The sequence below is a fragment of the Oryzias melastigma genome, linkage group LG17 (genome assembly GCF_002922805.2).
Source record: "Oryzias melastigma strain HK-1 linkage group LG17, ASM292280v2, whole genome shotgun sequence".
Classification (NCBI taxonomy): Eukaryota; Metazoa; Chordata; class Actinopteri; order Beloniformes; family Adrianichthyidae; genus Oryzias; species Oryzias melastigma.
In genome coordinates, this window is record NC_050528.1 from 24,787,821 (window position 1) to 24,799,325 (window position 11,505).

The following is an 11,505-nucleotide window of genomic DNA, read 5'->3' on the forward strand; positions in this document are numbered from 1 at the left end:
TCTAATGAACCCCTGTCACTCCTGAAACTGTCCTAAAAAACATTTTTTTAGGACAGTTTCAGGAGTGACAGGGGTTCATTAGAAATTCACCTCAGAATTAGCATAAGTAAGTGATAATCCGTCATTCCTGTGTTTACACTTTCTCCCACTATCTTACAGTCCCTCACAACTTCAAGCTAGCATTAGCAATGTGACAAAAATGTCTGCAAATGATTGCATCAGAATCTAGCGGAGCAGGGAGCTAGCGACCTGCTGATTCTAGCACCTGTGTCACCTCGACAAACTTCTCCAAACAACATTTTTTGTCTGCTCCTGATTCTCAACAATTTGTATTATGAAATACTCAGAAACTCAATTTTAATCTTAATTGTCTTTATATATCTCCTCCATCCTCAGAAAAATGCTACAAGAACCTATTGAAATCACCATTTTCATTGGAGTGGGTCTTTAACATTTTGCAGCAGGAGTTTTTTTTGTCTTTTTGGTTAGTTGATCAAAACTCACAAATGAATTCTCCTTGTGCTATCTTATGGGGTATAGATGATCTCATCCTTACATTGATGTGTGATCCCTGTCATGACAAAGGTTGACAGGATTTTATGTCTACCATGGACTCCAGTGGAGAATAAAAAAAATCATTGGAAAAAAGGTCAGCACACTGTCTTGTGGGGTCTTCTTCCTATGTAAACATGCCACGGATAGCACAAGGGTTACAGAACTGTTGATGTATTTTGTTTCTTGAAGGTCTGACAGCTGCACCTCATGTTGATGTTTTTCTCTTCACACAGATCAATTCTATCTGTCTTCAGTATGTTTGACTAAACAAGCTTTTTTTTGGTCATTGTTGTAAAACATTATATACAATGTGTATGTTAGTAGACTAGTTGTATTCAAGTATTAAACCACCGTCTTTCTTTAAATTCCACCTCTCCATATTCAACCTAATACTATTTTTTTATTTCATCTTTTAAATATCAGGTCTTCGAGGCTGTTTGAATGCGTGGAATCACCCCCAGAGGAGCAAAGGCCCGGGTCCACGCAGATCTCTATCCCCAAAGAGGAGTCTCATTATCAGGAAGTACGTTGATCTAATGATGTAATACTACAGCTCACCTTGTGGCTCAGAGGTTTTTCAAAGGTTGCTTTGTGATAAAACACCCTGCAGTAAATGAAGGCGCTGATGTCACACCGGAAGTTTCCTGCTATAAATATCAGTTCGTTTGAAAGGATTTTGTGGTGAACGTAATCCTTCCATCTTTGGTGGTCCTGAAGGGTTAAGTACTAAAAGTGCTGGCATCAAGTAAGATTTACTAATGTTAAGTACAATTATGGTAACTAATAATGGGTGTATTCTTTTATCATCAGAAGTCTGAATTCTCCCTATCCCTAAATGTATCCATCCAAAGGATGAAATATGGAAAAAAATAGTGTCTACTACTACTGCTTGATGCATTTGTGTGAGCGTGTAGCTGGAAAATACAGAACATAATCGCTTTTATAACTCTAAAAAGTCATTATTACATTTAAATGTAAGTGCTTCAGAGGATACCCACGGGAAGAAATACGTTTTTCCTTCACAGCGTAAGTGCTACACAGATTACCCTGCCGGTGGAGGGATACACAGCCCAATTCCCTATGGCTCCTCCTTAAAAACAAAGCACCTTTGGACACTGCTATAACTTCAAACGCCCCTACAGTTGGACCAATGGGGAGGGAAGAGCTGTTGGGGTAGGGGAGCAATTTGGACTCAGTCCTTTAGATGATTCAAAACTCGCTCTGGAACATGCGTCACATAAACATCAAATATCACCAGTTTTAATACAAAATACACGCATTATTATTATTATTTTAACAGTTCAAAGTATTGTACAGTAGTATATAACAGTTTTGCATATAAAGTCTATCACCCAAAATGATTAATTTTGTGGCTTTGAAAATGTTTGTATAACTTAACTAAGTGACATATTTAAAAAAAAATATGGAAATTTTGGATTTTAAAATAAATTTAAAATACCAGGAGTTGGCAGCAAATTACATTCTGCAGCGTTAAAGCGTTTAACATTAAGATAAAACACTGAAACTGTTCAAATCTGCCAAAATGTAACGTTTTTAAAACATAGGCACATAAAAGTGTGTGGGGTCTTTAATGACAGACATTCATGAGTAACAAAGTGAATAGACAGAATAAGGGTTTATAGTCTACATAGGGTTGTCTCCCTCTCAGATGATTCAATACACATCTTAAAGAGTTTTCACCTATCTGCACTTTATTTTAATCAAAAACAGCACACATCCCTTTCTGCGGTTCACCTTCAGCCAATTAGAATTGACCTGACCTGGTAGAAGGAAGCTTGTGTTTTGTTTGCATCACGTGTACATAAAAAGGGAAATACAGTAGAGAGAACAACAGGAAGAGATGCTGACACTTCACCAGAATTCAATTAATAATTCCTTGATCATTTTTTCATCATTTCCAGAATGAGAAAAGCCTCAGTTTTCCTTCATCTGACACAGAGCAGTTTACGGACGGCGATCATCCAGAAACTCTGCCAAAAGCACAAGAGGAGGAGCTAAAGGCCCACGCAGAGGTAACGTATAAGAACATTAGAGAGTTATTAGTTCATAGACTTAGTCTCTGTTTACTTCTGAACAACATCATTTTTGATTTTGGTCATTAAAGTGTGTTTCATATAGAAATGTTGGATTTATTTTGTGTTTCTGGTTTTTTATCACACCCACATTTTTCCATTTTACTTGCACGTAGACTTTCAAATCTCTGCTCCTTTTATCGTTCTTAGAGCTCTGAAGCAGAGAAGTCTGCTTTCGAAGTGGAGCTGGATGCTTCCAAAGTGATCTCAAACCCTGAAAGCTCCTCCACGTATCCTGAAACGTCCGTCTCTGAGGATCAGGTTCTTCAGCCGGCTTCCACAAACTTAGAGTTTGGTTCGTCTGCGGTGAATAATGATGATTCCAGCAGCGTCGGTCTGCAGGAGGACGTCCCAAACAGGCAGGCTACTCTTCATATTTTTCTTACCCCACTCAAAAACTGTTATATAAAAAATTAACTTAATTTTTTTTATTTTTTTTTTATTTCAGTGCTTCAAGTGATGCCTCTGATGCAGCCATTGTTGAAGCTGGTTCTGAGGCGCTTCATAATGACTGTGAGGTAGAAGAGGAAAACCCCTTCGACACGGAAAGGTTAGCTTTATTAAAAGAAAAAAAAAATAAAGTTGTTTAATTTAAAACATATCCAAAGCTGAAGAAAACCAATGCTTCTGTTTTGTTTTGTGTTCATGACAGGCCTCCGTTGGTTCTGGAAAACACTTCCAACGTTCACACCACGGGGACTATAATCCACGCCGACCCCCCTCTGAGCCCTCCAGCTGCTCCCGCCGACAGACACCTGGACTCCAACATGTCCAGAAAGCTGACGGAGCCGTCGGTGAGTGGATCGGGCCGTTATCTCACCTGCTTGGAGGAAAAATGCCTCATTTTATCATCTCTCCGACAGGGTCTGAGCCCCCCCGGCCCAACGTCAGACACGGAGTCCAGCGGGAGCAAAGAGCCGGAGGACATCCCCACCTTTGATGAGTGGAAGCGCAAGATGATGGAAGTGGAGAAGGAGAAGAGTAAGATTCACCACAGAAGTGAACAAAACTTGTATTTTCTGCCTTTACATCCACTTTTTTTCTCTCTCTGACTTTCACAGCTCTGTCCACTGAAACCTTTAACAACGGCGGCTCCCATGTAGCAAAGAAGGTCCAAAAACATTTCAATAATTACGCCTCTGTTGAGTGTGGAGCCAAGCTGCTCGGTGCAAACCCAGAGGCTAAGGTCTGCATCCCATGGAAAAACACTTCGTCTCCAAATAGTTCCAAGAATGACGGCTTTTATTTATTTATTTATTTATTTCTGTTAAACCCAGAGCACGTCAGCCATCCTGAAGGAGAATATGGACTTGTACATGCTGAACCCCTGCAGCACCAAAATCTGGTTTGTGCTTTCTGCACGGCACCTCCCTAAGTCATTTCAATTTTTTTTAATTTTTATTTATTTATTTTTTCGCTCAGGTTTATTATTGAGCTCTGTGAGCCCATCCAGGTGAGGCAGCTGGATATCGCCAACTTTGAGCTTTTCTCCTCCACTCCTAAAGATTTTCTGGTCTCCATCAGTGACAGGTAAGGCAGCTGTGATGACATATTAGTGATCATTTTTTTATTTTTTAATGAACAAAACAGGTTTTTGTTCAACTTGAATGACAAAAACAAAAATATTGAGGAATATAAATTTGACTTTTATGTATATCAGACTCCAAATTTACATTACCAAGCTGTTTTTTGGGGTGTAGATCTATCCCAGATATGATCAACTTTCAAAATAAAAGCACAAAAGAGATGATTTACAACTTAGGGAGTGGAAATGTGGAAACCTTGTTACCACTGTGCATAAAAAAACCAAGATAACCTCTCCCTTATTTTTTTTTTTTTAAATAAATTCCTTCAGATACCCAACTAATAAATGGCTGAAGCTGGGAACGTTCCACGCCAGAGATGAACGCACAGTTCAGAGCTTTCCATTAGACGAGCATCTCTATGCTAAATATGTAAAGGTGAGTCTGATCATTTGTCACATTTACTCAAAACTTTTAATATTATTATAAACAATGTTCTGCAAAATTTTACTCTAAAAGTATTTTTTTTGTTTTATTTTGAAAAACTGTTACCAGGAAGATTGTAATAATTTATTCAGTTTTTGAGTACGATTTGTATAATCATTTGTATCAGTACTCCTACTTGAGTAAAACCTTTCTGCCTGATACAAAAACCTAACCAGCATTTTACGTTTGTTGTCTAAAATGGTTCAAATCCATCCTCATGGATGATGAACGCCTCAGAGTCTGTGTTGCATTCTGAATATCTTGTTTTTGTTTAGTTTCTGCAAACCTAAACCCTGATTTGTCTGTTCAGGAACGTTCCGGTTTTATTTGGAGGAATTCAGATAAAACTTCAGCAACGCATGCTTAAACCTTCTTAATCTTTCTCTTTCCTTTGTCTCTTGCTTCAGATGTTCACCAAGTACATAAAGGTTAGCCTGCTTTTCTGTCATGCTATTTGGAATTTGTGAATTCTCTCTTGGGGCAACTAATAATTCCTTGAGTCAAATCTAACATTCTGTGGTTTCTGTAAATAATAACACTTCATTTTTTAAGCAGCACAAGCATGGAATAAACTCCTGCCGCTTTTGTTCACATGTTTGATGCATGTCCTGGAAGTCTTGTTTCACCTCTACTGCTAAGATTTATCCACTTAACAGAATCCATTCTGCATTGTTAAAGACTAAAGTCAATGTATGGGTTCATCAGAGTTGAAGTTGTTTCCCTTTCAGGTGGAGCTGGTCTCTCACTTTGGTTCAGAACATTTCTGTCCTCTAAGCCTCATCAGGTGAGTTTGTTAAACGTGCCACAAAACTCTACATTTTAGTCTGAAGCTACAGTCCTGTGAAAAAATGAGGACCCCCTATGAAAGCCTTTATGTTTTCCCACATATTTAATATCAGTTTGAACATCACTGAGTGACTCGATGATGTCATCAATAGTCGCCGGTCAGCTACGTTAGTGTGGAGCTGCTATCGCTCGGAAATACATGTAAACATCAGATTTTATTACTTACATTTTAAAATGTTTGTTCTATTTTTTATGTGAAGATTACAGAAATGAATAATATAAAATCTGGCTGTGTGGCTTTCTGGAAAACCATAAAAGTTTAGGCTATGATTGTTACACTTTTTCTGTTAGCCTACAAACCGACTCTGTTCCCCCATCAGAGAAGAAAACTCTCATGTTCTTACAAGAAAAACATTGGGGACCCCTGCTTTAGACCACACCCACTTAAAGAGAAGCGCCTTTCGCGACACAGTGGAACACCCTCGCAGCGGAAGGATACAGAACCAGAAGTCCCTTCAATCTACCCTCAAAAAATCTATTTCAGACCCCCTTTTCCCTTAAAATGCCCCTTCTATTGGGGGGGGGTGGGATTCGGATTCGGCCTTAGCTTCATTTAAAGCTGTTCGGGCTCAAATTGCAATTCTTAATTTTCTTCTTCATAATCAATTTTCAAACTGTTGTCACTTCCATGAATTAAATCCATATGTCAATCCGAGTCCCTGATTGGTCAAAGTTCAACCTGGTTTAACTTTAAAAGCACGTTCAATGGCTGCATGTTTGGTTTAGAATTTGAACATTGACTTAAAGATATGAGTGAATATGAGCGTTTTGAACATGCGTTGTGAACGTAGCTTAAAAGGCAGTTTGAACAGTAGCATCAATATTAAAGGAACAAACACAGTTTCACATTTTTATTGTTTTATGACGATAAAACGTATTAAATAAGGTGTATTTTTGGGGGGGAAAATCTGTTTTTTAATGAAGAGAACTCCCTCATTAGCGTTTGTTTTGGGAGATGATCCATGATTTTCTTCTGCAGGGTGTTTGGGACGAGCATGGTGGAAGAATACGAGATCGCCGATCCCTCAGAGAGAGCTGATGATCAAGACGACGACTTGGGTCAGAGTTCAATTTGTTTTGATAAACATTTAAAAAATGAATCTTACTGGTCGCATTCCAGGAATCTGTTGGAAAAATGGTTGGATGATGTCATTTTAGTTTTTTTCTGCTTTTGAAGGAATCATTTGTGTTCTCCAAACAGATAACATGGGCTTCTCAGCTGGTGAACCCAAGTCAGAGAATCTAATTGGATCGGCTAAAGGTTTTTCTCATTTTTCTGCATTAATAAGACAAACTGTGTGACCTAAATTATCGACGTATGATTGTGGCGTTTCCTCCCCAGATGCCATCATGAACATGGTCAACAACATCGCCAACAACGTTCTCGGGGGTTCCACGGAGAAGAAAGGTATAACTCTGATTTTTGGTTTTTAGGAAACCGTTGCAGAAGGTTCTCATAAAAGTTTTCTCCTTTTAAGGCAACCTTTCATCTCAGGAAGAGGGGAAAAGCGAGTCTCCAGAGGAGCCAGAGGTCACCTCTGAAGGCGTGACCTCTGACCTCCCTGCAGTGTGAGTGACCTGCAGAAAAACGCTTTCATCTTTTTATTGACGAGAAGTAAAAACTGATGAAAAATGTATTGAAATGTGGCTGCAAATCGTAAACATTTTTCATTGTTATTTTCTAAAAAACTTTTTCTTTCATGTCATTCAGAGATGATGTGCAGATTTTACCGGAGTCTGACCCCCCTCCAGCTGAACAACCGTCTTCAGAGACCCCCCAGCCAGAAGAAAAAGACGCCAATCACACTGAGAGTGAAGTTCCTGAAGAGGAGAAACAACTAGTCATTCTTTTGGAGAAAGAGGAAGAAGAACCTACAATCACCCTCCTGGAAAAGGAGGATGAAAAGAAAAGAGACGCTCATGAACATCATCCGGTTGATCCAAACTGCTGCAGTCCGGCTCCTTCCCTCTGGGAGTTCGTCCTGCGCCGGTGCTCAGCTAAAAGCAGGAAGTGTCAGACGGCCGACGGAGAACCAGAAAGTCCACCGGCCTACACATCTGTTTGGCCTTTAGCGCCCCCTTCTGAACCGGAGCCGCCTCACATCGAGGATGAGGGGACGTCGCAGCTACCAGAGACTGTGGAACATTCCGAATCTGAGCTGTTGGATCCTAGTCTGACCTTGAACCTCCCCGCCTTTGAAGTGTCAGAGTCCTCCTGTGCCAAACCCACCACAGCTGTTGAAACCCCGCCCCTTTCTTCTAAGGAGCCAATAAGGGAGGCAGAAAGGAGCCAGGATGTGTCTGTGGACGACGTTCAGACGGCGGAGTCTTCCAGCAGCTCTGTCCATGTGATTCCCTCCATCAGTTTCTCCGTTGATGTATCCGTGACTCCGACTGAACCCAACGCTGAGGCCACTCAAACAGAAATGATGGCCCCCATCCCAACACAAGATCCATCTTCTGTCCTCCCGCCCACTTATTCTTCTCAACCGGAGCATCAGGCAGAGGCGCCTCTTGTTCCCGAGGGCCTTCCAGGTCCCACAGAAGGATCCGGCCCGGCGTCAGAGCCGTTCATGGAGGCTGAGACTTCTGGTAGCCAAGATGCAAACACCGAAGACATCCCTGCTTCTTCAAGTGGCAACGGTCATTTGTCGCACTCCGCCTCCTCGGCTATCCCTCAAGGCTCCGCCTCCGACATCTACGCAGAGCCCTTCAACGGCACCGAGCAGAACGGGAACCCCATGCACGGGTCCAGCCAGAAGGAGTCCGTTTTCATGAGGCTCAACAACCGCATCAAAGCGCTGGAGGTCAACATGTCGCTCAGCGGACGCTACCTGGAGCAGCTGAGCCAGAGGTGAGCACTGACGGCGGCAGCGGTTTCCCTGGTAACGGCGGCTCTGACATGACACATCCCTCAACTTTTTATTCAAGGTACCGAAAACAGATGGAGGAGATGCAGAGGGCTTTCAACAAAACCATCATCAAACTCCAGAACACGTCCAGGATAGCCGAGGAGCAGGTAGGCGGGGCCTCACTGCTCAGAGATTGTTCGGGGTTGGGTCAGCATCCACCATGACTGTGTTGTGACCCGTAGGACCTGCGTCAGACCGAATCCATTCAACTGCTGCACAGCCAGCTGGAGAACGTGACTCAGCTGGTCCTCAACCTGTCTGTCAGAGTCAGCCAGCTGCACGATGAGGTAACCGCTCCACCGCCGGGACGAAGCCTCGTCTGGAAGCACTGTCAGGGGGATGATAGAGGACATCCCGAGGTCCAAAAAGATTCAAATTATACTCAGACACCTTCTACTTTCTAAACTATTTTTTTATTTATTTCAAAAAATATAAATATTAAACCACTTTGAAGGAAAATCTTGAAGCTAAAGAAAGTCTTTTTTAATATATTTCAAAATAAAAGCTTCAAAATAATTCATTTATTCCTGCAGGAACTTCATTCATCATTACTTTATAATGAAAAGTATCTGAACAGACTGAGAAGATTCCTGCTTTTTTTTTCTTTATTTCCCAGCATGCTTTGATAAAAAAAATGTCTAAACTCCTTAGGACACAAAGAAAACAAACTATTATTTTTTAGAGGTTTTTATTTAAATGTATGGCTTTCTTTGTCAACTTTTGACATGTATGCATTAGTTTAACCCTAGAGCGCTATCGCCGGGTAAATTCCACCCAAGCAAAAGTATTTACATGATTTTCAATATTTAGGAGTCTCAAATGTCCCAGAAATGGGTGGGCCAGAGGCCAAGTCTACAGTATCTTTTTTTTTAAATTTTGTTCTCAAATTCCTAATTTTTTTTTTGTACATTTCAATGATTTCTTTTAGGATCTTCCCATGTTTTAATTTTCCATTTTGTTACGTATACCACAGTTGAAAACAAAACTACTCTAATTTACCATCTGTTGTCATGTTTTTATGACAAATAATTTTTATTGTGTATACTAAATCCGGTAAAAATTACCCGGCAAAAGTGATGGTGTAAGTTTTTATAGTGAAAAGTGTTCTAGGGTTAAATGTTGAGAGAAGTGGCAGGAGAAGCTTTAGCTCAGGAGGGAGCCCCCTTGTGGCTCACAGGAGTATTGCATAACACAATTTATAATAAAGGAGCAAAAATGAACTTATTTTAAGGCAGTGCTTTCTGTGTACTCCAGTTTTTGCAGGCTAATTTGGTTTCTGACAAGACCCAACAGATTTTAAAACACAAAATAGCGGAAACACTGTCATGTGACGAGGTGCTACACATCTGCTCCATACATTTTTAAAACAAAAATGATGACGATGATCCAGCGTGCAATCATTTTATGTGTCACATTCATGAACACGAAAGTGCTTTTTGCACCACAGATTGTCAAAAATTTTATCTTTTATCTTAAGAAATATAAATTTGAGGATTTTTTTTGTTTTGACTCTCAAATATTTCCTGTGGAATTAAACTTCTGACTACACTTATTTAAACCAGAAAATATGTAGAGACTGAGTTGGAACTCCTCTCAAATGGGGTTAAAAATGATTTATTGTCTGACCCGGAGCTTTCTTTCCTCCCGCTGGGTCAGGTGTCGGACAGGCAGACGTACCTGCTGCTGTCCCTCATGCTGTGTTTGTGCCTCGGCCTCCTGCTGTGTGTCAACCACTGCCGCTTCGCCGGCTCTCCATCCACAGACCCAGAGCCGCCCGCGCCCAAAAGCTACACCCACTGCTGCCCTGAAAGGTAGAATGGAGCAGAAGCGCTGAAAATCAGAGCAACTGGAACCATTTTTTAAAAAGCTTTTTTTCTCCTTAAGGTCTCTGTCTTCCTGTGAGGAGGCGGGGCTTAAGAGGAGCGCGTCTTATCCACTAATCCACTCCGACTCTTTGCAGTTAGCCACATCTGCAGGTTAGAATGTAGTTTATGAAGCAACAAATGAATTTTAAAAGTTTCAAAAATAATAATTAATCTAACTTTATGTCCAACAGATCCAGAAGTTCTGCATGCAGATGAGACACAAAGTCTTTGTCCAGCAAATAGAAAAGTGAGTCAAAGTTTCAGCAACATTTTTTGAAAAGTTTTTAATGGTCTAAATGCTTTTTTGTCTCCTTCACAGAGGAGGCGGCGGAAGTCAAAGTTGCTGGACAAAGTGGAGGCACTGCAAGTCTCCGCAAAATCCGCTCCGGAGCTTTGTAACGGCGCCGCGTGCAACGGAGCGCCCGCCTCCAAGAACCCCACAGTCCTCACCAAACAGTTACTGCTGCCCTCCTTCAGAGACTCGCCGTCGGAGGGCAGCTCAGAGGGGTCCTCGCACTCCGACGAGCCCTCGTTCTGCGGCATCACCGCCGCCTGCTCCCGCGTCTGCGACGGCCTCCCGCAGCCCAAAACCCGCGCTGAGAAGCGGGCGCTGCGGCGCAGACCCCCAAAGCCGCGCTGTGCCGTGCTGGGCCTGCCCCACGACTCTCAGAGGGACAGGAGGGAAGCCATGCCTGTTACAATACAAGACCTCCTCAGGAGGAAGCCTGAGCCGCGCTCCGGCGCCGTGGCGACGCTCACCGGCTCTGTTTGACTCTCCAAAGAACGTCACATCAAACACTTTACTCATAGAGGGCTTTACGCTGCAGCATCAGACAATCTGCTAGTTTTTGTTTGCAGCACGTCTAAAGTCTTCCCTGCTTTCAATAAAGCATTTTTCAGCGATGACTTCTACTGTTCAAACCACATATTTGCATGTAGTTTATTTTTTATACCGTCTATCTTCAGGCACTTTTTCCCTACGCAGCTCATATGAGCGCCATCTCCCAGAAGCCTTTGCAGAGAACTTCAGAACCAGCTTATTTTTAAAAAAATAATAGAAATATTTCAATTCCTGAAGGAAAACCAGACTGTCTAACAGGCTGATCTTCCAACTAAAAACTGAAAGTCTATTTGTGGATAAAAATGTGTTTCTGATGCGGTTTGTTTCTGTTCTTCAATGTCACAAAAAATTACTGATCTTCTCAAAAATCACCAAAAATAGTTA

General features: G+C 41.6%; 1 protein-coding gene across 2 annotated transcripts in view; it reads left to right on the forward strand.

Moving 5' to 3' along the window:
• Positions 1-11,214, forward strand: part of LOC112147105 (SUN domain-containing ossification factor) — a 12,882-nt gene extending 1,668 nt beyond the window's left edge. The window contains exons 2-24 of one of the 2 annotated variants that reach the window (XM_024273240.2): positions 979-1,078; positions 2,478-2,588; positions 2,799-3,007; positions 3,097-3,198; positions 3,301-3,442; positions 3,512-3,629; positions 3,710-3,834; positions 3,926-3,993; positions 4,071-4,178; positions 4,504-4,609; positions 5,065-5,085; positions 5,386-5,441; positions 6,483-6,562; positions 6,705-6,764; positions 6,846-6,911; positions 6,982-7,072; positions 7,215-8,357; positions 8,435-8,522; positions 8,598-8,702; positions 10,072-10,226; positions 10,300-10,391; positions 10,472-10,527; positions 10,600-11,214. In XM_024273240.2, coding sequence (XP_024129008.1) covers positions 979-1,078; positions 2,478-2,588; positions 2,799-3,007; positions 3,097-3,198; positions 3,301-3,442; positions 3,512-3,629; positions 3,710-3,834; positions 3,926-3,993; positions 4,071-4,178; positions 4,504-4,609; positions 5,065-5,085; positions 5,386-5,441; positions 6,483-6,562; positions 6,705-6,764; positions 6,846-6,911; positions 6,982-7,072; positions 7,215-8,357; positions 8,435-8,522; positions 8,598-8,702; positions 10,072-10,226; positions 10,300-10,391; positions 10,472-10,527; positions 10,600-11,052 — 3,655 coding nt within the window. In that variant the 3' untranslated portion in view covers positions 11,053-11,214. The remainder of the gene's footprint in view (positions 1-978; positions 1,079-2,477; positions 2,589-2,798; positions 3,008-3,096; positions 3,199-3,300; positions 3,443-3,511; positions 3,630-3,709; positions 3,835-3,925; positions 3,994-4,070; positions 4,179-4,503; positions 4,610-5,064; positions 5,086-5,385; positions 5,442-6,482; positions 6,563-6,704; positions 6,765-6,845; positions 6,912-6,981; positions 7,073-7,214; positions 8,358-8,434; positions 8,523-8,597; positions 8,703-10,071; positions 10,227-10,299; positions 10,392-10,471; positions 10,528-10,599) is intronic. The other variant, XM_024273241.2, reaches the window with a different exon arrangement.
• The last annotated feature ends 291 nt before the right edge of the window (positions 11,215-11,505 follow it).